Source organism: Peromyscus leucopus, chromosome 14 (genome assembly GCF_004664715.2).
Source record: "Peromyscus leucopus breed LL Stock chromosome 14, UCI_PerLeu_2.1, whole genome shotgun sequence".
Lineage (NCBI taxonomy): Eukaryota > Metazoa > Chordata > Mammalia > Rodentia > Cricetidae > Peromyscus > Peromyscus leucopus.
In genome coordinates this window covers 36709753-36733640 of record NC_051075.1, presented here as the reverse complement: position 1 = coordinate 36733640, position 23888 = coordinate 36709753, and the positions used below count along the sequence as shown (strand labels likewise).

The 23888-nt window shown below is 44.8% G+C and overlaps 1 protein-coding gene across 3 annotated transcripts in view; it reads left to right on the top strand.

Moving 5' to 3' along the window:
* Positions 1-1565: 1565 nt before the first annotated feature.
* Positions 1566-23888, top strand: part of Pole2 (DNA polymerase epsilon 2, accessory subunit) — a 30112-nt gene continuing 7789 nt past the window's right edge. Inside the window, exons 1-14 of one of the 3 annotated variants that reach the window (XM_028858866.2) lie at positions 1566-1659; positions 3338-3438; positions 4883-4958; positions 5529-5606; positions 6024-6117; positions 12907-12981; positions 17155-17238; positions 17784-17840; positions 19492-19540; positions 20129-20201; positions 21550-21722; positions 22193-22282; positions 22817-22871; positions 23808-23864. In XM_028858866.2, coding sequence (XP_028714699.1) covers positions 1592-1659; positions 3338-3438; positions 4883-4958; positions 5529-5606; positions 6024-6117; positions 12907-12981; positions 17155-17238; positions 17784-17840; positions 19492-19540; positions 20129-20201; positions 21550-21722; positions 22193-22282; positions 22817-22871; positions 23808-23864 — 1130 coding nt within the window. In that variant the 5' untranslated portion in view covers positions 1566-1591. Of the gene's footprint in view, positions 1660-3337; positions 3439-4882; positions 4959-5528; positions 5607-6023; positions 6118-12906; positions 12982-17154; positions 17239-17783; positions 17841-19491; positions 19541-20128; positions 20202-21549; positions 21723-22192; positions 22283-22816; positions 22872-23804; positions 23865-23888 lie in introns of all 3 variants that reach the window. The other 2 variants (XM_028858856.2, XM_037210580.1) reach the window with 2 other exon arrangements.

Sequence of the window (23888 nt, the reverse complement as noted above, 5' to 3'; positions counted from 1 at the left end):
AGTGATGTGGAATACAATGGCCACTGCCGCATTCAAATTCCTGTAAGTCACACTCACTCTCCAGGAGCCGTTCCAGTCTTGCCGGTTCACAGCCTCCCTCTGGCTGTTAACAGGGCAAGTTTAATCTGTGTAGCCTTGGCTCTGTAGCCCAGGCTGGCCTTGAACTCACAGAGATCCGCCTGCCTCTGCCTCCCTGGCATTAAAGGCGTGCACCACCACCTGGCTAGAAGTTTTAAAATGTAAAAATCAAGCAAATATACATATGCTTTTTACTGTTTTGCTTTTAAAAAAGATTTTTTAAAAAAAGTTTATTTATTTGTTTATTTATTATGTATACAGCGCTCTGTCTGCATGTATGCCTGCACGCCAGAAGGACACCAGATGGTTGTGAGTCACCATGTAGTTGCTGGGAATTGAACTCAGGACCTCTGGAAGAACAGCCAGTGCTCTTAACTGCTGAGCCATCTCTCCAGCCCCCTTAAAAAAAGATCTTAACTAAATGCCCCAGAGATAATTGTATGCATACACCTCCTTAGAAATCATTTTCATGTTTTTGCTTGTTTGCCTCTGTCTTCGCACTAAGTCTCATGTATCCTAGGCTTGCTTTGAACTTGCTATGACATCGAAGCTGGCCTTTAACTCCTGATCCTCCTGCTTAGTGCTAGAATTACTGACCTGTGACATCATGCCCAGCACGTTCTTGTGTCCCATAAAGTTGCATGCTCACTTATAAGCACTCCATGGTTTACTCATTTCGCCGGGGCAAGCATTTTATTATTTATTTATTTATTTTTATATAAGGTCTCAATGTGTATCACTGACTGGACTGGAACTCACTATGTAGATAGAACAAGTTGCCCCAGAACCCACAGAAATTTGCCTGCCTCTGCCATCTGAGTCCTGGGATAAAGGCATGTGCCACCACACTCAGCAAGAACAACCATTTTAAAATATGGCCTATTGAGTCTACTTGTTGGATAGTTCACCTCAAGCCAGCCATTTATAATCTTTGGTTTGTTTATCCATCTGTTTAAAAAAAAGTCTGTCGTGGAAAAAGTGGGGCACTGCTAATTAACGTGTGAAACACAGCCATTAATACATTTGAATTGCTAATGACAGCGCATTGTCAAGAGGCCCTCAACTAAAATGCTGGTTGGATGGGGTGGTGGAGCGAGTACCTGCTATTTCCCAGGGCTTGTGCAGAACCGGTAAACAGGACTGCCCTGCACCTCTCACCGCCTTGGCAGGGAAGATCCTGGGTGCAGGAAGCTTGGATAGTCAGAGAAGGTGGAAGGTAGAGAGGGGTAGCTGAATGTGACGGAGCTAGTGTTCAAAATGGACTTGGGATAAAGGAAGCTTGTTCCCATTTAGATCACTCTTGCTTCACTCCCCAGGCATGGCGGGCGCGCCAATGGCTTCCTGCTTCAGGATTAGGACCTGAGATTCCCAGGGCCCTTGCAGTGTGTAGAGAGACAAAAACCCAACTCACTATTCCAAGAATCTGGGGGCGGGGCGCGCCGGCGGGGGCGGGGCAAGGGGCGTGTCTGGTCCAGGAGGGGCGGGGTCCCGGCGGTGGCGCCAAATCGCGAACATGGCGCCGGAGCGGCTGCGGAGCCGCGCTGTCTCAGCTTTCAAGCTTCGCGGCTTGCTGCTCAGAGGGTGAGTCGCCAGGCAGTCTGTCCCGCCGCAGTGCCCCGGGCGTGCAGAGACCCTTAGACTATTCCCTTGTAAGAGGAGAGGTCGGCCTGGCGCATGGGTGGCTGCAGAGCCTCCCCGGGTTTCCGGGACGCTGGCGCCGGGTGCAAATGTTACTTCCAGGCTGGGCGGAGCTGCGCCGCCGGGGCCCCTCTGAGCCCGGGAAGATGCCAGGTTTGAGGTCCTCAGATTCCCGGAGGCCCCCGCCCCTGCGGGATGCAAATCGTTACAGTGTTACTTCGAGAAGTTACAGAGAGACACGTCAAAGGAGAGAGACCTGGGGAAATCCGTCTGCGTGTCTGGTGGCGATTTATGTTGCAGACTGTGAGCCTCCCGCCCACCCGTCTCCGTTTTGGATTCTCATTATTACCTGGAGAATTAAAAACCGGATAGATTTTAAACGTGTTTTTTGGTTTTTGGGTTTTTTTTTTTTTGGGGGGGGTAGATTTCCTAGTTTACAATTTGCCCAAAAGGCAGCTTTCCTGGCTATAGTGTGCCATTTTTAGTCCTGTAGAATGAACATCTCCAAGAGCTCGAGTTATCTTTACATTTTATAATACACGTTTTAAGTACCTGCTGAGCTTGTGTATTGGGTCCCCAAGGGGCCGGGCCAGAATGCCAACACTAGCTATACGTTTTTGAGTCATGCAATTTTTTTGTTTTTATAACCGTGAGCTTTAATGGAACTTTTAACTTTACGTTTTGCATAGTAGTGTCCAAGGGTCAACCTGGGAGAAAGTGATGGATTTAGTTCCATTAATTTCTTACATTTGAAAAGAGGAGTAATTGATCAATTAACTCTTCTTTCCTTTCACCGAAAATGAACTATTATTAAGCTGTTGGAAGCTCATTGAACGATTCAGTGAGACATACATTCAAATGCTTTACTTTCAAACACCGTGAGTAGAATTAACCACCATGGAGCTACAGTGGAACAATAGTGTGTTAGTTATCTATTGCCGTGTCAGATTACCTTATGGTTTAGAGACTAAAACTGCACTCACGTTTTAGCCTACATTTTCTGTGGGCCAGGAATCCAGATGAGTTCCGGTTTCCGCTTTGGGTCTCATACACTCCGGTCAACATGGGTTCATCTCAGATGTCCAGGCTATCCAGTTCATTTAGATTTTTTTTTAAAAGGTATTTTAGCATGATCTGCTTGCAGGGATTCGTTGTTATTTTAATTGTTTGCTTATTTTTGAATTAGCTGTTTCAAGCCTTGATACTTCAGGCTTTAGAGGGAGAGCTGAGGTTTTAGTTACGTTGGCTTTTTATAAAGCTTGAGTTTTATAAGGTTTAAATAACAGTTTGTTAAGACCACTCCCACTAAATAAAACAGTGTTATTAGGCAGTGGTGGCGCATGCCTATAATCCCAGCACTTGGGAGTCAGAGGTAGGTGGACCTCTGTGAGTTCAAGACCAGCCTGGTCTACAGAGTGATTTCCAGAACAGCCAAGGCTACACAAAGAAACAAAACAAAACCCAAAACCAAAAAACAAAACAACAAAACCAGTTTTTTAGCCAGGGTAGAAGGATGGTTTTGTTCAGAAACTATAGGCAAAATGAGAACCCCTTGAAGGAAGGAATGAACAGGCAGTTTCTGAACGTTGGGGAATTCTTGGCCTCTTCTTTCTCTCACTAGTGAAGCCACCAAGTTTCTCACTGAAGCTCTTCAGTCTGTCACTGAATTAGAGCTTGAAGAGACCCTAGAAAAGATCATCGATGCAGTTGAAAAGCAGCCCTGTAAGTAACATTTGCTGATGATTTCTAGATTGCTATAGCTTTGTGTCCTCAGATTTCAATTAAAATGGAAAGTGAGGCTCCATTCACTAAGATATTCCAGAGTTCTGAGGTATACACATCATAGTATCTTTTCCCAAAGGGTTAGTTCAGTTGTGACCTGAGGATATTCTATTCCTTAAGGGCCCTTTTGTAGTTTCTAATCCCCTTGGGGAGGTGGAATTACCATAGCCTCTTTTTTGTGTTTAACAAAACAAGAATTTGATCTTGTCCTTTAAAGAATTACATTATTATTATTATTATTACTTTGCATGTGTGTGCGGGCACCTATGCCACAGTACGTATGTGGAGGTCAGAGGGCAACTTTGGAGTGGGTTCTGTCCTACCATGTGGATCTCATGTCATCAGAGTTCTGTGGCAAGTGTCTTTATCTACTGAATCACGTCACTGATCTGATCCTTAATGGTCACTTATTTCTCTCGGCACACCTGTGACTGTGTCTTATTAAGTTAGATACTCCTAAATGTTTGGGGGGAAAAAGAGAAAAGTGAGAAGGCCTAACTTTCCTGGTCTGTTGGGTTAAATACTTCAATGGCTACCAGAGACACCAGCTGAAAAAGGAGAGATGCTCCAAGGTTTCTACTGCCCACAGGTTAGGAATTTTACCCTCTCATCTCTTTCTACTTAATACAGGAGAGAATTTGTTCTCTCTTCGCTTCTAAAGGCAGGATTTTAAACACACTCTATGTCTTAGTTAAGGTTTCTGTTGCTGTGAAGAGACACCATGTCCACAGCAACTCTTATGAGGAAAACATGTAATTGAGAGGGCTTTCTTACAGTTTCAGAGGTTCAGTCCATTATCATCATGGTAGGGAGAATGGCGTCATGCAGGCAGATGTGGTGCTGGAGGAATAGCTGAGAGTCCTACATCTTTCAGGCAACAGGAAGTCAACTGACTCACTGGGTGGTATCCTGAGCATAGGAAACCTCAAAGCCCGCCCCCACGGTGACACACTTCCTCCAACAAGGCTGTACCCACTTCAACAAAGCCACACCTCCTAATCATATATTAATATCTAATGGCATATGGTATTTTGCCTGAAAACAGAGTGATCAAGGATACTCACTTTCTGATCAGGCCTGAGTTTGTGTTGTTTTCTAAACTGTTTTAGCTGTCTTCTTGGGCTGATATTCAAAGTTGCTCTACCATCAATAAGAAATGAGTATATTGAGGGTTGGTGTGTGTGTGTGTGTGTGTGTGAGCGAGCTCTGATTACTGCTGTGTGCTACTATAGCCAGGGTCTCAGATTCCCTATGTGGTCCAGAATAGCCTTGAACTCCTGCTCTTCTTGCTTCCGATTCCCAAGTGCTAGGCTTCTAGGTGGGTGCTGCCTTCCCTGAGTCTCCATCCCTGTTTGAAATTTGGACTTTGAACTTCCTTTCTCAGTGTCATCAAACATGATCGAACGATCCGTAGTGGAAACAGCGGTCCAGGAGTGCAGCCAGTCGGTGGATGAGACCATGTATGTGGGTAAAACTACATTTTCCTGTGGGACGGTTACTCAGTGCCTCTTTTCATGGGAAAACAATTAGCGGTCAATAGCTCTACAGTAGAAGCTGCCCTTATTTGTTTCATCTGAAGTGATGGCCTACATTATAAATTTTATTACTAAATAATTTGTCTTTACTATTTTTTCCTAGTGAGAGTATAGTATTTGTTTATTACTGACATGGTGTGTTCCCAGTCTATTTAATAGTCTGTGTGCTGTGAATGAATTAAGTTGAACATCAAAAAGTGTAATTTACTGTTTGGTGGTTTGTTTAAGACAGGTCTCACTATATAGCCTAGGCTCTGCCTTCCTTCCTAGTGCATGGGTTATGGGGGGAGGGCACTATCACACCTGTGACCTTCGTATCTCTTGAAAGTAGAATGTACAAGCTAAAAACTTTATCCTCTTATTTGTGACACTATAAAAAAATTGGTACATGGCTTGAAGAAAATGTGCAAAAGATTATAATGTGAATTATTAGTGTTGATCTATAATACTTGCATTTTAGTAAGTTGGATCTGTGTTTTATGGGTTGTTTTTCAGAGAGCATATTTTCAATATCATTGGCGCTTTTGATATTCCACATTTTTTGTACAATTCGGAAAGAAAAAAATTTCTTCCGTAAGTATACCATGTATCATTTATTGATTTAAATTTTTTTAAAGATTTATTTATTTTACATGTATGAGTGTTTTGCCTGAATGTATGAGTGTGTACCATATGTGTGCCTGGTATCTGTGGAGTTCAGAAGAGGGTGCTCGAACTCCTGAAGCTGGAGCTACAGACAGTTTTTAGCTCCCATGTGGGTACTGGGAATTGAACTTAGGACCTCTGCAAGAGCAACAAGTGCTCTTATCCACTGGGCCATCTTTCTGTTTATTGATTAATTTCAGTTGTATATTTTTTCACAAAGTATATAGTTTTATGTTTGACTTTTGGTCGACCTTTGTGTTAATATTTTGTGTGTGTGTGTGTGTTGTATATGTAAATATATATGTATGTATTTTAAATGACATCCTTTTTTTTTTTTTTTTCTAGTCTATCAATGACTAATCATGCTGCACCAACCTTATTTGGAACAGCAAGAGATAAAGCCGAGCTGTATCGTGAACGATATACTATTTTACACCAGGTAAGTTGGGAGTGGGGGAACACCAATAAAGTGGGGGAGAAAAAAGAGCTTGGGGAAATCTCAGGAATACTTAAAGGATGCAGTTTTGTAGATTAAAGTTGGTTATTCAAGGCTGGGTTTGGTGGCTTATGTTCATAATTCCAGTACTTGAGATTGCAGAGGCAGGAGGATTACTGCAAGTTTGAGGCCAGCCTGGTGTAAACAGTGATTTCCAGACCACTGAGGCTTTATAGTAGGACCCTGTCCAAAAAAAAAAAAAAAAAAAGGTCATTCTGTAGACTGTGGATGGGCTCTCCGATTGATACCCTATTGAGAACACGGAGATAGGAAGTACATTTCCTTTTAATAATGATGTTAAAGAGAGTGGCCAGCTCTTAATACCTGATACTGAGATTTCAAGTATCGTGTAGTACTTTGCATGCATTATTTACCTCATTCGGTCCACGAACAGGAGTAGATTCATGAATGCTGGCATCATTCCTGTTTTACAGATGAGGAAGCTGAAGGCTGGAGAGGTTTCATAAATTTGCCAAAGGTCACGTGTAGAGAGTTGGGGTAGGATCCAGACCTAGCCTGTCTAATTTGTCCAAAGCCTGCTCTATTCCCTTCAAGGAAAGTAGAACTTTATTATGTGCTATAAAAGATGCCTAGTGTCTTCAGTAGAACCAAGGAGGGCTTCAGGGACACTGGCGTTCCACATGGTCCCTGTGGACATGGCATGGTAACACTGAGCAAGGACCGAGCAAGGGAAAATGGACTTTGTACAGGAAATGGTGAGGGGGGGGCGGTAATGTGGAAGTGAGTTACCTGCAATCCCAGCTACATGGGAGGCTGAAGCAGGAGGATTACAAGTTCAAAGTCTACGTAAACTACAGAGTGAGTTCAGCAGTAGCCTGGGCAACTTAACAGACCATGTCAAAAGACAAAGCAAGCAAGCCTGTGGATACAGCTCAGTGGTGCAGGACTTGCCTAGCATGTATGAGACCCTAGGATCAATGCCCAGCACCACGAAAAAGATGAGCAGGGTTTTGAACCTCAGAGTGCAACGGGACACTGCTAATCCGTTAACACAAGGAAGGTTTATTGTGGGGCTTAGGTCAGATTCTGTTTCAAGCATCGGAGTTAGGGTTGTCAGGAGGAGGAGATACATAAATGCAGATGAGGTACGGGGAGGGGCAAGGAGGGCTGGATTGCTGAGAAGGGCTTAGGAGGCATCTGCAGTGAGTGAAGCCCTGGGGTGTGAAGAGAAGGCCTGAGAGAAAGGAGGGCCGAAGAAGAAAGGCCAGAGGTCAGGGTCGGGGCGGGCTGGGATGGTCCCGGGTGGCTAGAGCACAGGGTTGGGGGTGGGGCTGTGGCAGACATAGCAGGTGTTAGAATGGGGTGGAAGAGGTGAGGTCTGAGGATACCTGTCCTCAGCGGCTTCAGTCACACTCCTCACCCTGAGCTGCAGCTCTGACCCTGTCATGGCTTTGTGTGGAAGTCTGTTGAGAACAGCCTGCTGCCGCTCCTGAGGGGTGAGGTCGTCCATCCCAAGCTGTTGGCTTTCATTTCCGCCACTTTGCCTAAGCTGGGCTGTGCTTCCCGCTTCTGAAACCCGCTGTGAAATTCCCAGTTTTGGAAGGGCCCTCTCAGATCCCGCCATGCTGAAGCGGCTCTTCTTTCTTAATTATTTTATGAAATATTGGGTTTCATGTGACATGTGCTTCGATCATATTTGTCCCCATCCGTCTCTCTTGTCCTCCCCTTCATGGTCCCTTGTCGACTTCCATGTCTCTTTTCTGGTCTAGATTCTGCAAGTGAGTAAACACTGTTGTTTACCCGGCCTGTTTGATCTGGCTTCTTTTGCATAGGATGGTCTCCAGCTCTGTCCACTCTCCTGAAAATGAATTTCTTCTTTGTGACTGAATAATATTCCACTGTGTGTGTATCCTGACTTGGCTTCCTTCCAGTGTATGCCGGGAGTCACGCGGCATGATCATCTGAGTGTGTGTGAGTGTGTGTGTGTGTATGTGTGTCTGTGTGTGTGTGGCAAACCCGGCATGCACCAAGCGCAGCCTGCTTTCACACTGAGCCCCAGCCCCAGCCTGTGCTAGTTTACTTTCGTCAAGCTTCCACACTGGTTTCCACGGTTGCTGGATCGATTGACACTCCCGCCCTCGATCAATGAGGGTTGTGTCCACGCATCCCCTCCTCCCATCCGGCATTATCACTAAAATTGGTTGTTTTCTTCTTTAAAAGATTTTTATGTGTGTGTGTGTCTCTCTGTGGGTGTCTGCCACATGTATGCACGTACTCAGGCCAGAAGACGGTGTTGGATCCCCTGGAGCAGGTGTTAGAGGAAGTTGTGAGCCACCTGTGTGAGTGCTGGGACCCGAACTCAGGTCCTCTGGAAGAGCAGGAAGCACTCTGAACCGTGAGGTCATCTCTCCTCCCTGTTGTTTTCTTGACAGCCAATCCGTCTGGGGTGAGATACAACCTCAGTATAGTTTTTATTTACATTTCTTCTTTGGAAATTTTATTTCTTGCTATATGTGTGTATACGATGTTTGGGGGAGCACATGTGTCATGGCCCTTTTGTGGCAGCCATAGACAACTCTTTGGAGTGGCTTCTCCCTCCCACCTTTCCATGGGTTCTGGGATTGAACTCAGGCTGTCAGGCTCGAGCTGCAGGTGCATCTGCCCACCTAGCCATCTTGCCAGCTCTTGACTTGCATCACTTGTATAGTTTAGAATGTTGGACTTTTTTTTTCCTTTTTTTGGTTTTCATATATATATATTTCCTCCTCGCCCCCCCCCCAAAAAAAAAGATGAGCAAGGTTTTGAACTCAAAATGTATTTTTGTTTGTATGTTTCTCTCTCTCTCTCTGCATATGTATGTGTGTGTGTGTGTGTGTGTGTGTGTGTGTGTGTGTGTGTGTAGTGCGTGTGTGTGCATGTGTGGAGACCAGAGATCAGATAGCCTTATCTATTGTTCTCCACCTGACTTTTTTTAGACAGTGACTCACTGAACCCAACACTCATGAATTCACTAGACTGGCTGTCTGGGGACCCCCCTGTGTCCCCCACCCAGCTCTGGGGTTACAGACGTACACTGTCACACCCACTTTTTAAGTGAATGCTGAGGATGTACACTCAGGTCCTCGGGATTGCCCCGGCAGTCACTTCCATGACTGAGCCACCTCCACAGCCCCTGTGGATGCATCGAGCCAATTCCCCCTCCACAGCTCAGGCTGACCTGGAACTCACTGTATGCTCAGACCTCCTCACACTTTTCCTCCTCCTGCTTCAGCTTGCCAAGTGCTGAGATGACAGGCAGGCATGAGCCGTATTGGTCATTTGTGTCTCTTCCTTTCAAAAGTATTTGTTCAATTCATTTGTCCATTTATTGACTGACTTATTTGTTCTTTTTGAGCTCCTTCTATATTCTGTTATCAATCCCTTGTCAAATAAATAGATGGCAAATATTTTCTCCTGTTCTGTAGACTGTCCCTTCATTCTGGTAATTATTTCCTTTGTAGTCTCAAAGCTGTGTGTGTGTGTGTGTGTGTGTGTGTGTGTGTGTGTGTGTGTGTGTGTGTGTGTTGTATACATGTGTGGACATGCGTAGGGTGTGTACCCATGCACTTAAGGAACACTCAGTGTCCTCCTCTGTCACTCTGTCTTATTCTCTGTCCAGTGTCTCTCACTGAACCTGGAGCTTGCTGCTTTTCAGCTGGGGTGGTGGCCAGCATGTCCCAGTGGTCTCCCTGACTCCATTCTCCTCACTTCCCCAGCGTTGGGGTTCAAGGTGTGCACAGCCACACCGAGCTTTTCAGGTGGGTGCTGGGGATCTGAACTCGGGTCCCCTTGCTTCTGCAGCTGCGTGCTCACTGGGCCATCTCCCAAGGCCCTGCCAAAGCCTTTTATTTTGATGCAGTCCCATTTCTTAGATCTGGTTGTTGTAACCTGAGCTATTAGTGTCCTATTCAGAAAGTTGTTGCCTCTGTCTGTGTCTAGAAGTGGTTTTTCTGTTTCCCTGTAGTAGTTTCAAAGGCTTGGTTCTTAAATTAAAGTCTTTGATGTATTGTGAACTGACTTCTGTACGGGATGAGAGAGATGAATCAGTTTCATCCTCTGTGTGGATACCCGGTTTTCCAGCACCATTTGTCAGAGAGACTTTGTTTCTCCAAGGTATATTTCTGGCACCTTTTGGAAATTAGGTGTCTGTAGCGGCATGGGCTTATTTCTGGGTCCCAGGTTCTGTTGCATTGATTGGCATGTCTGTTTTTTTTTTTTTTTTTTTTTTTTTTTTTTTTTTTGGTTTTTCGAGACAGGGTTTCTCTGTGTAGCTTTGCGCCTTTCCTGGAGCTCACTTGATAGCCCAGGCTGGCCTCGAACTCACAGAGATCCGCCTGGCTCTGCCTCCCGAGTGCTGGGATTAAAGGCGTGCGCCACCACCGCCCGGCTGGCATGTCTGTTTTTGACCCAGTGCCATGCAGGCTTTGTTGCTATAGCTCTGTAGCACAGCTTGAGTCCGGTTGCTGTGACATCTTCATTGATGTTCTTACTCAGGATTGCTTTTGCTATTCAGAGTTTTTGTGCTTTTGTAACACTCATAGGTTTTATTTATTTTTTTCTGTTTCTGTGCAGAATGCCATTGGAATTTTGATGGGGATTATATTGAATCTATAGGTTGTTTTTGGTAACATAGCCATTTTCACAATATTAATTCTGCCGGCCCATGAACATGAAACATCTTGCCATTTGCAGCCTTTCTCGATCTCCGGTTGGATGTGGTTTGTTCTTTATTCAAGCTGTGTGTCTTCTGTGTAACTTACTCCGTGGGCCTTGCCTTGCGTTCATCCTGCCCCACCCTCTTTCCATACCACAGGTTCCTTGTTTTTTGTTTTCTCTTAACGCTGCGACATTTGTCATAGTGCTTTTTACTAATATATTAACAACTGTCGCCTCTCTCTCTCTCTCTCTCTCTCTCTCTCTCTCTCTCTCTTTCTCTCTCTCTCTCTCTCTCTCTTGTTTGTATGTCTGAGATACACTTTTGTGGTGTAAGGAAGGTTGGCCTGAGGTTCGCTATGTAGCCCGGTTGACCTCACACTAACTCCGGACCTTCCTGCCTCGGTCCTGGGTGTTGATATTAGAGGCATGTTCAACCCTCCCCAGATCCTCCTCGTCTGTCTCAGTCTGCGGCACTGTCACTTGCCCCTGCCATTCATGTTCCTCGATTGTGAGACAGAGGAGATGAATGGAGTCCATTCACATTTTCATTGTGTTTACTTTCCTGGAAATACGTTTGATTTTGTCATTTTTCTGCTTTGGGATATTTTTCAGAGAGGGTCTCAGGCTAGCCCCAAACTCACTCTGTAGGGTGACCTTGAACTTTTGAGCCTCCTGCTTCTGCCTCAAGAGATCCAGGCATGTCCCAGTGGGGCCAACTTCTCTGTGGTGCCGGGGAAGGAACCCAGAGCTGTGTGGGTGCTAAGCAAGCACTGTACCGCATCCTCAACTCTTCCGTAAGCCGTCTTAAGATTGTGAGAAACTCACGGTGACTAAAACCAAAGAACGGCTGTGTTAGTGTGGCCTGTATGACCAGGAAGGCTAGAGGTCTGTGGTTTCAAGCCTGGCTGGATCCAGGTGCTCATCCACCATCACGAGGCACCTGTCTTTTTTGTATCTCAGCTTTTTCTTTTCTTTTCTTTTTTAAAATTATCCTTTTATTAGACCCTGCCACCACCTGTGCTGGGGACAAAAGATGGGTGGCATGTTGGCCCTGATGTGTTGGCCAGGTTTAGTTTAGGTCCTAGTACCTCCTTTTTGCAAAAAAAAGAAAAGATTACTCTTTCAAATAAATTCTCCTTATGGAATAACAAAAATGGCCACCAGTGGCCATAGCAACTATCAGAAAGAGCCCTCCTTTCCTGTAGTCCTGCAGAAGTCTCCACTGTATCTCTTATCGGCCCAGCTTAATGCACTTGCTCATCCTTTCTTCGGTCCACGTCTCAGCTTTCATCTTTTAGGCCTGTGCTGTCTGTCTTCAGAAGGGGAAAGGGGCAGCAGCCTGCCCAAAGTGCATGAACTGATGGGAGGAGAGAGGCAGTTCCCTAAGTAATTGCTGTTCCTCATCTCACAGTCCACCTTGTGCACACTCACACTGAGCTCTGTATCGGGTGGTAGTTAATTCTGACAAGATTGGGTCCTTTCCTGGTGACTTGACTGAGACCTCTAAGCCTGTCTACAAAGTGTCACACTTCCTCCAACAAGGTCATACCTACTCCAAAAAACCTACACCTTCTAATAGTGCCACTCCTTTTGGGGATCTTTCAAACTACCACAGTAGCTTCTCTCTCTCTCTCTCTCTCTCTCTCTCTCTCTCTCTCTCTCTCTCTCTCTCTCCCTCCTCCCTCCCTCCTTCCCTCCTTCCCTCCTTCCCTCCCTCCCTCCCTCCCTCCCTCCCTCCCTCCCTCCCTCCCTCCCTCCCTCCCTCCCTCTCTCTCTCTCTCTCTCTCTCTCTCTAGCTTCCAAGCTCGGGCTTTTAAATACTTTTTGTTTTAGAAGTTGCTGTAGGGGTTGGGGATTTAGCTCTGTGATAGAGTTGCCTAGCTGGTGCAGGGCCCTGGGTTTGCAGAGGGGGAATTGCTAGGTGTTTGCATGCTGTTAAACTAATACAGGTTTTCACATGTGATGAGAAGAAGCAACAGTAACAGCTTAGGGACAGTGTTTTGCCTTTGGTGTTTTAATGACTCATCTTTTTTAATGTCTAGTTCAGTGATTCATAAGACTCTCTCTTTTTTACAGAGGACACACAGACATGAATTATTTACCCCTCCGGTGATAGGCTCACACCCTGAGGAAAGCGGGAGCAAATTCCAGGTTTGAGCATTGTCTTAATTATTTGGGAGCTGTATTATAGTGATACAAGTGTAATGTTTATTGCTACTTTTTTGTGCACTTATTTTTATGTGTGCTGTGGCCCATGTGGAAGTCAGAGGACAACTTGCAGGAGCTGGTTCATTGTTCCACCATGTATATAACCTGGGCATTGAACTTAGGACATTAGACTTGGTGGCAAGAATTTTTCACCAGTGAGCCATCCTGCCTGGCTAGCTACTTGTAATTCATTGATTTTTTTTTTTTTTTTAATTTTTTGCTTGAGATAAGATCTCACTATATACCCTGGCTGGCCTGAAACTCACTGTGTAGAGAGCTGGCCCCAGACACACACACCTCTGCCTCCCATGCCTAGCTAGTTCATTGAATTTTAAATGAAAATAAATTCGTGTACCTGTTACACTGGCTTGTAGGCCTGGCTGCCTGACAGTTGCTGGTAAGAGCCATGCCTAATGCTGTGGGTTCTGTAGCCCTTCAGTAGAGGTTAATTCGTCTTTGGAGCAGGCCTGGTACCAGGGAAGCATCCATATAGTCTCTGGCCTCCAACACTAGTCCTCCTAAGCCCTGGGCCGGCTTGCCGATCAGCTTTTCATTACCCTTTGTGCCCTCACTCACAGCACTGATCGTTGCCCATCCTCTCTTGATCACCAGACTTGTTAGACTAAAATGTGCCATATCCATTGGAAGGAAAACATGAGGTATCAGAGGAACATTGGTTTCAGGACCCCCACCCCTGGCGTACGGAAGAGACAGGGAGGAGTGAGTGTGAGAACACAGAGGGGCCCTGCAGTTGTAACGTGAATGAGGGAGAGCTGGACTGTGTGCTCTCAGAGTTTGGAAGGTGATTCCCAAACATCTCTGTCATCTTTGGTTCCGCCGTAGGCCTGGCCTGGCCACTGTCAGTCTGTCTGTCTGTAGCTCTCTCCTCCTCGCCAGTGCTCAGAACCCTGCTCAGGGACAGTCCTCGCTTCTTCTGTTTGGGCCTTGCCAGTTTCCTGAGGGTCTCGGTGGATTTTGAGGAAACCTTTTCGGGGTTCATTAGATTCTCTGCCTTGGTGGATCAGAATTCATGGTGCTGAGGACCCTGTTGGAGACTGAAACAGTAGTAATACTGGATGAGGTTAAACTAACGTTTGAGAGTGTGGTGGTGCGGACCTGTGATCCTCGCACTTGGGTGGAGGCAAGGGAGCGAGGAATCCAAGCTCATCCTCAGCTCTGTCGTCAGTTTGAAGCCGACGTGGGCTGCATGAGACTCTTTTAAAAAACAAAAATTAATGTTCAGTGGTGGTACACAAAGAGAAAACACTGGTAGTATTCGACAGTTTCTGCACTTGACTGTGTTACAGTATAATTTATGTCGTCTTGGAAATGGCCATGACTCACATCTCCCTACCAGAGTCTGTCTGTGTCGCGTGTGTTAGGTTTCTGATGTCAGCGTGCATGTCCACGGCCCAGAAGCAATATTTTCTCTTCTCTTTGTCAAGATACTTTTGAGACTTACATGGCTAAATAATGTGTTGCTCTGTTCAGTTCAGTGTCTGTGATGGTTTGTTTCCTATTTAAGCAACACTTAAGAGCAAGCGGAAACCCAAATAGACTATCTATAGAATCTGAGCGGAAATTTCCTTTTATAAACTATAAAAATAGTGTTGTTTCATATGTATTTGGAGGGCTGGGGGCGGAGCTGAGTGATAGAACACTTGCCTAGCATATCTAAGCCCTGGGTTTGATTCTAAAAACAACAGTATTTTGTCATGTCTTTGTACTATGTTGCTTCACGTTGATGTTTTTTAAATGTAATTCCAGTCCTCCAATCACATGGCATATTAGTTATATATAGCTTATGCATCCTCCTATATATTTACTCATTCCTAGATAACTTATAATTTGTAATACAATGGAAGTTATTGCTTAGGAGATAAGAATAACAAGCTTATGTAGTTGTGGGATGTAACCCAGTGGTAGAACCCTTGACCAGCCTGCATGAGGTCCTAGGTTAGATCTCTGATAGTGGTTTAAGAAAAGAAAAAAAATCTTGGGCTCTTAGAGGTTAAGAGCACTGACTCCTCTTCCAGAGGTCCTGAGTTCAATTCCCAGCAACCACATGGTGGCTCACAACCATCTGTAATAAGGTCTGGTGCCCTCTTTTGGTCATACATGCTGTATACATAATAAATAAATAAATCGTTAAAAAAAAAGAAAAGAAAAAAATCTGTATATGCTCAATATAGACAGAACCTTTTTTCAAATATTTTTGAGCCCAAATTAGTTGAAACCACAGGGATAGAATCCATAGATACAGAAGGCTGAGTATATATTCTTTTGTTCATGTCTTTCATCCCAGCACTGGGAATCTTTATGAGTCTGAGGCTAGCCTGGTCAACACAGTGAGTTTCAGGCCAGCCAAGGCTACATCACCACAACAAAATGGTAACCTAATTGTTACTTCCTTTCTTCCTCCTCCTCCTCCTCCTCCTCCTCCTCCTCCTCCTCCTCCTCTTCCTTCTTTTCATTTTGAGACAAAATCTATCTATGTAGCTCAGACATTGCTATGTGGACCAGGCTGGCCTCGAACTCACAGAGAGTTACCAGTCTCTGCCTCCAGAGTGCTGGTATTCAAGGTGTGTACTACCATACCTAGCTTTGACTTTCTGATATAAAGTATAATTATCAGGCTGAGAATATAAATAACTTTAAGGAATACTAAATATAATTAGGGTATAAATTTTGAAAAAAACATTAATTTTTTGAACAACACTTTAACTTTCTTAATTTTAAGATTTTATGCCTGCTTGTCTATGTGTACCATGTGAGTGCAATGCCCACAGAGACCAGCAGAGGGCAGCAGATCCCCTGGCAGTCACAGGCAGTTATGAACTGCCACATATGGGTGTTGTGAGCCAAAGCCAGGTCTTCTGCAAGATCAGTAAATATTCCTAATTGCTGAGCTAGCTCTCTAGCTCCCCAGACTCATTAAGTTTTAAGTAGTACTCACCAAATAAATCATGATGACCCCTACCATTCTGCCACTGAAAAAGCGGAAGCAGAAGAGTTGAGAGTTTTAGCCTACCCTGGCAACGTGGCTGACTGTCTTGAAAAGTAAAAACAGGGCCGGCGAGATGGCCCAGGGGGTAAAGGTGTTTGTCACCACCTTGCCCAGCAGAGTTTGCTCCATGGGACCTACATGGTGGAAGGAGAAACTCCCTCAAAGTGTCCTCTGACTTCCGCAGCTACACCATGACACACTCTTTCTTCAGTACACAAACGAATCTAACCGTGAAAAAATAATTGAAAAAATTATAAATAAGGCAGTCAAGATGACTCAGCAGGTAAGGTCCCTGCTGTCAAAGCCTGATGACCTGGACTAGACGCCTTATGGTGAAAGAGGGAATGGACTCCCTCAATACTCAATATGGATGCATGCCCCTTGCCCCAGTACGAAAATTATATGGTATATGCTTGTGAGTCCAGCACTTGGGAGGCTGGTGCAGGAGGCTGTTCTGCCTTCCTGCCAGTTCAAGACCAGCCTGTACTATACAAGGAGTATCAGGCCAGCTAGGGCTGTATAACAACCAAACAAGCCAGGCAGTGGTGACTCACGCCTTTAATCCTAGTGCTCAGAAGGCCGAGGCAGGCTGATCTCTGAGTTTGAGGCCAGCCTGGTCTCCAGAGTGAGTTCCAGGACAGCCAGGAATACACAGAGAAACCTTGTCTTGAAAAACCAAACCAAAACAAACAACAACAAAACACAATAAAACAAAAACAATGAATATTTACTGTCCACGAGGGTGCATTGTGAGGCATTAGTCATTGGTAACCATACATTTCTTCTCCTTTGTGTGTGTTGTTTTGTTCTGTTTTAAGATTGTGTGTTTATAGCCTGGGCTGTGCTGGAACTCACTGAGGTCCAAGCTGGCCTCAGACACAGCATTCCTCTGTCCTTAGGCATGAATCCCTGTATTTGATTTCTTTGGTTACATTTTTGTTCATTATACATTTGACATTTAGCTTTTTGTAGGAGGAAACTAAACTTGCAGATTAATCTTCCTACTGTAAAGCAGCTACATGTAGCAAACTTGTACTCGGTATTTACTTATCTGTAAGGAAATTAGAATATGCTTTTAATCGTTAAGGATTTATTCTGTTTTATTTTAGCTTAAAACAATAGAAACTTTACTGGGTAGTACAAGCAAAGTTGGCGACGTGATTGTCCTTGGAATGATAACCCAGTTGAAGGAGGTACGTGGAGACTGCCGGGCTTCCTTTTTACCTTTTTGGACTTGCATTTTCATAAAAACCACAGGAACACATTCTTCACAGAAAGCACAGTAGCTACCCTCTTCACCTGTGTCCAGTTTTCTGTCCTTGGAGGGCAAGACTGACCAGGTGTTCAATTTGCATAGCCTCCGGGTAGCCCCGGAGTGACCCCTGCTTGAACTGACTCTGGGTTTCGGAATGAGCGAGCTGCTGACCACATCCTGGTGACCTGGAGGTCCTGGTCATTCTCTTAGTAAAGCATCTGGTGAGGCCGAGTGGCGAGCCGCCGGGGCCTTCCCTGTCACCCCGTGGTCTGCAGCACCTGTTCCTCAGTGCCTGGGAGTCTCGGGGAAGTGGTTAGTCTGAGGCTGCCAAGAAATAAGCGCAAAGGTGTGGACTGGGTATTACACCTCCAGATCCATGCCTCTCTGTCGAGTCCTGTTGTCACACTCGGTGGCCCTTTAATTCTCTGTAGTAGGATTCATTTTTACACAAACGTGAGTCTGTTTCATTTAATTCTGTTTTAGGGGAAGTTTTTCCTGGAAGATCCCACCGGAACAGTACAGCTGGATCTTAGTAAAGCTATATCCTTAAAGAAAAAAAAAAAAATCTGACTGGATTTGATGGCGAACACCTTTAATTCCAGCACTAGGGAGGCAGAGGCAGGTGGATCTCTGTGAGTTTGAGGCCAGCCTGGGCTACGGAGTGAGTTCCAGGACAGCCAGGGCTGATGCACAGAGAAACCCTGTCTTAAAAAACAAAAAAAGAAATTCTGAGCCAGGTGTGGCACACGCCTTGAATCCCAGCTCTCCAGAGACAGAGGCAGGCCAGTCTCTGAGTTTAAGGTCAGCCTTGTCTACATAGTGAGCTCCAGGCCAGCCAGGGCTACATAGTGAGACCCTGTTTCCAAAAAAAAAATTTAGGGGCTGAAGAGATGGCTCAACAGATAAGGGGCAGCTGCTGCTATAGAATCCGGGTTCAATTCCCAGCACCCACATGGCAGCTCACAACCATCTATAACTCCAGTTCCAGGGGGTCTGATGCCCTCTTCTGGTCTCCTCAGGCTACAGACATGCATGTAGGCAAAACGCCCATACATATAAAACAGAACAAACTAATAAACTTTTGAAAGTTTAAAAAGAGAACTCTGTTTTCAGGCTGGGAGTTTAGCTTCTTGGGAGAGCACCTACAAAGCACTACAAACATAATAAATACATAAGTAAATAAAATGATTAAGTTAAAGGAACTGGGAAATTGCTTTTTTTTATGACACATAGACATTTTATTAAATATGAAACCTTGGTCTTAGCTTAAGCTTGTTCCCAACTAGCTCTTAAAATTGAAATTAACCCATTTATATTAATCTATATTCTGTCATGTGAGTTGTTAGTGCTCCTCAATACCATCCATACATCTGACCTCCTCTGTGCCTCCCTAGTGAATCTCTCGCCTCTCAGATTCTTCTTCTAAGTTCCTCTCTCTCCCTCTCCTGCCTAGCTATTGACCATTCAGTTCTATATTAACCCAATCAGATGGTGCCTTAAGCAAGCAAAGAAGGACAGAGACACATCTTTACAGGGTGTGATCAAATATTCCACAAGAGAGGAAATTGCTTTTATATCATTCTTAAACATGTCTCTGGATTTCCAGTATAACTTGTATGTTGTGGTAACATTGGAATACAGACACACTTTTAGAGACTAAAGTCTTTCTTATTGGGGAATCTGGAGAAATCCCTGAAGAAACTTATAACATGCCAAGACTGACATATACATCATTGTGAAGTTTTCAGTTTATTATAATTTTTTTAATTTAAAAATTATAATTTGTGTGTGTGTGTCTGTGTCTTTGTGTGTGATGTATATCCATTGGTGTGTATGTGGACATCACAGGACAACTCGCAGGGGTTTGGTCTCTCCTACCATGTGGGTGCTGAGTGTTGAACTCAGTCTTGCCAGTGAGTCTTTACCTACTGAGCCATCTTGCCCTCCTGCGGTTTATCGTTTAAAACTCTTTTCAGACCAGCACGCCTTTAATCCCAGGACTGAGTTTCAGGAGTTCTGAGGCCAGTCTGGGCTACATGTCTCAACCTTCCCCCACCACCAACAAACAAGACCTCCCTTCTAAGAGCAGTACAAGCCCCTAAGAGAAATCTGAAACAACACCCCAAAGCTAGAAGTGCCCTGTCGCTCAGGCAGTATGCTGGTGTCGAACTCTTCCTCAGCTGCTCTGTACCAGTTCCACAGTGGCCTGTACACCGAGGCGTGCTTTGTCCTGGCTGAAGGTAAGCAATGCGCCCTTTTCCTGTCCTTGCTGGACAGTCAAACTGTTCCTACTTGGGGAAGACACCTTAGGATGTCATTTCAGAGGACATTCACGACAAGCATGTGACCTTGGCACGATGAGCAGGGGACTCTTGAGAAGCGTGCTGTTGGAAAGGTTTCAGGGCTGAGGAAAACGTCTTGAGATTAGACGTTAGAGAAAGCGGCACAGCCCGCGTGTACTGAAAACCACCCATGTGCACGCTGCGCAGTGAGTCGCAGCTTGTAAGACTGAAAGTCTCCTTTGGACTTTATATGGGGTCACACACTCAATGACTTCTCATCGATGTGGCTGCTCTCTCTCTCTCCTCTGACGTGTGCCGTGAATCCCCTTTCACGCCACCCTAAATTATGAGTCTGTTGGGCTGGGGTGTGCTTGTTTAAGGTAGTTTTCCTTATAAAATGGGGACGGTCCGTGGCTCTGGAGTTGGATGTCTCAGTAAGATCGGTGACTTCTGTAGTTGAATTCATTGCTTTATGTGACGTGGATTTGCCTTTTCAAAAATGAACAGATAAAAGTGATTTGTTACCCGTTTGTTTTGTATTTTTAGGTTGGTTTGAAGATCAAGTGTTTCATGTCAATGCCTTTGGATTCCCACCCACTGAGCCAGCTAGTACAACAAGGTATTAAAGCGCTCGAGTTCTGTGCCACAGGAATTTGTATACTGGCATTAGCGAATGTAACTTCACTACATTATCTCAGTCACTACCCGGTGTCTACACTTTGTGTTGAAATGGAAAAAGCAATGGAAACTCACGTGTCTTAGCTCTAGGGGATCCGATGCCCGCTTTTGGTCTCCACAGGTACATGCTTATGTGACATGCATTCTCTCTCTCTCTCTCTCTCCCACACACACAGGTACAATTGTGTGACATACATTCTCTCTCTCTCTCTCTCTCTCTCTCTCTCTCTCACACACACACACACACACACACACACACACAAATACTCAAAAATTTTAAAGTGAAAATTTAAAAAAAAATAGACTATAAAGGCATAAAAAGGAAAATGAATTTAATGAGCGTATACTTTGTTACGATTTATGTATCTATATGAATTACCTGTATAGATAATTCTCATTATTTATGGAGTCTAGTCCAAATCCCTGTCAGTGTGCAGTGTGTGGCTCCGTGGTGCACGGACAGTGAAACAGAATGAGTTGCCAGGCACTTGTGAAGCTGAGGGAGAGGGGAGCCCTGCCCTCTTGCTTCATACAGAAGGGGTTGGACGAGGAGCTCCAGCCAGGGGAGCCGCTGAGGGGACTTGACTTGCTCCTGTGGCACTAAAGTGTGCTGTTCCTGTAACCTGTCCTGAGGAGACTTGCTAGGCATCAGTGGCAGACCTGAGGACCAGCTGGACTCACATCTGCCTGGTGAAACGGTGGCTTTAGTGAGCTTACAGCATCACGGGGGACCTATTGAAAAGTCTCGCCCCAGCATGGACGATGATGGTGCATGGATGGAGTCCATTCTCCTCAGTTCACCTTACACCTCCCAAGACTGTAACTGGGCCAGGATTACATACAGCCATGTGCAGTGTCTGGACTCTCCAGTGAGGTTCTAGTTACTGCCCCATCCCCTCCTGTGAAGACTGCCAGTAGGCCCGACCTTGCTGGGGGGCTCTGGACAGTCTTGCGGGTAATCACAGCTGATCTGATTAAAATGGAAGTAGCTGCTGTACTCTGAGTACAGCTTTTGAAGCGTGCATACTGGGTATCCCTTTATAGCCTGTTCTGTGTGTGTGTGTGTGTGTGTGTGTGTGTGTATGTGTATGTGTGCATGTGCGCCCGTATGTTTTAAATGATATGCAGACAGCATACTTCATGTCTGGAATACTGTATTGTTTAATTAATTTGCAGACAGCATACTTCATGTCTGGAATACTGTGTTGCATGATTGTTGTATCTGGCACATTTTTACTTTCTTGGTGAATAGACATGGTATAGGAGATAACCGTGTTGTAATTATATAGGGCGTACTATGGAAATATTAATTTTTTTGGAGGGCCTTCTAATGCATCAGTGAAGACTTCTGCGAAACTGAGACAGCTGGAAGATGAGAACAAGGACGCCATGTTTGTGTTTGTGTCTGATGTTTGGTTGGACCAAGTGCAAGTGTTGGAGAAGCTTCACATAATGTTTTCCGGTACATAGTATTTTTGTACTCTTTCTTGAACTGCTCTGAGGGATTGCGTCCTAAAACTAAATGTCTGCCATGCTATTGTGGTAGAGCGCATCTGTGGGCCCTGCTGCATGGGAGCCTGAGGTGGGGGATGGAGCCATGATTAGAGACCAGTCTGGGCAACATAAGCAATCTGTTTTAAAAACAAAACAAAACGGGTTGGGGATTTAGCTCAGTGGTAGAGTGCTTGCCTAGCAAGCGCAAGACCCTGGGTTCGGTCCTTAGCTCCGGAAAAAACAACAACAACAAAAACAAACAAAAAAAAAAAACAAAAGCTTTCACAATTAAAGCCAGCAAAGCGTGATGATGTACGCCTTTAATCCTATCACTTGGAAAACAGAGGCAGGTGGATCTCTGTGGATTCCAGGCCAGCTAGGGCTGTATAGTGAGATCCTGTTTTCGGCCTTGAAAAGCTGTGTTCTTTTGTTCTCTAGGTTATTCCCCGGCTCCTCCAACCTGCTTCATTCTCTGTGGTAATTTCTCATCTGCACCATATGGAAAAAATCAAGTTCAGACTTTGAAAGGTATTGAAGATCTTGTTTATAAAAGTGTTTCTAAGCTGAGTGGTAGTGCACCCCTTTAATCCCAGCACTCAAGATGCAGAGGCAGGTGAATCTCTGTGAGTTGAAGGCCTGCCTGGTCTACAGAGCGAGATCCAGGACAGCTAGGGCTGCACAGAGAAACTTGTCTTGAAAAACAAACAAATCAGCCGGGCGGTGGTGGCACCCGCCTTTAATCCCAGCACTCGGGAGGCAGAGCCAGGCAGATCTCTGTGAGTTCGAGGCCAGCCTGAGCTACCAAGTGAGCTCCAGGAAAGGCGCAAAGCTACACAGAGAAACCCTGTCTCGAAAAACCAAAAAAAAAAAAAAAAAGAAAAGAAAAAAGAAAGAAAAAGAAAAACAAACAAATCATTAAGAGTGTTTCTATGTTTATATAAATTATATTGATAAATTATGTATAATACTTTAATTTTATTAAAGAGCTATAGGGTTGTACTTAATCAACTGTAACTTTATGGATTTATACAAATTAAATTAAATATCTTTGAAATTTTTTAGACTCCCTAAAGTCTTTGGCAGACATAATATGTGAATACCCAAGTATCCACCAAAGGTAAAGATCTACCTTTTTTTGTTTTTAATCCAAAATAGTTTTTTTTAAATGAATTTATATCAATGATTATAAAGAAATTGCCTGTAGAAAGAGAAAAAGTTGAGAGTGTTAAAAGATCCCAGGGTAAAATTCTCACATCATCATGTGTGTTAGCCTGCTCTCTGGATTTATAGTGAAACCAAACTTAGAAGGCAGAGTGACAAGCTGATCTGTAGTTTTTGGTGACTAGTTTGGAGATGGACCTTCCCTATGATCATCACTGTCCTCATGAACCTCTGTAAAGACAAATCAATCTGGACCAGCAAGGTGGCTGGGTGGGAAGAGGTGCTTGCCAAGCCTGGTAACTGAGTTCGATTCCTGAGACCCATAAAGGAGAAAACCAACTCCTACAAGATGTCCTCTGAATTCCACATGTGTGCCATAGCAGACACAGGCTTGAACATACATATATGTGCATGTGTGTGCAAGCGTACTCACACATGTAAAATTACTTAAGATTCAGTCCGTCAGCCACACTAGCCATAGTTAAAGCATCCTCACTGACTGGACCGTGCAGATCCACTGGTCACCATGCTGCCAATGCATAGTTTTAGACTGGAGACTTTTAGCAGTTTATTAAATTGCATAAAATAAAAAAAAATTGTAGGTAGGCATAATGGCACCCGAGTACTGGGGAGATTGAGGCAAGAGGATTGCAGATTCCAGGCTACATAGCAAGACGTCTACTCAAAAAAACAAAAGTCTGTGATTCAGTGGAAGGCAGTGAGTTAATTTCTGCCCCCGGGGGTGTCGCACGTTGTTTGTTATTTTTAATGGTGGTGTTGGGTCCGTGTCCCGTGTCGTGTCCGTCCGTCCCGTCCCCGTCCCCCCCCCCCCCCCCCCCCCCCCCCCGCACGTTGTTATTTCTAACAGTGGTGTTGGATTTTCCCACAGTAGCCGTTTTGTGTTTGTGCCTGGTCCGGAGGACCCTGGGTTTGGTTCCATCTTACCAAGGTAATCTTTGCTCACATTTGTTTT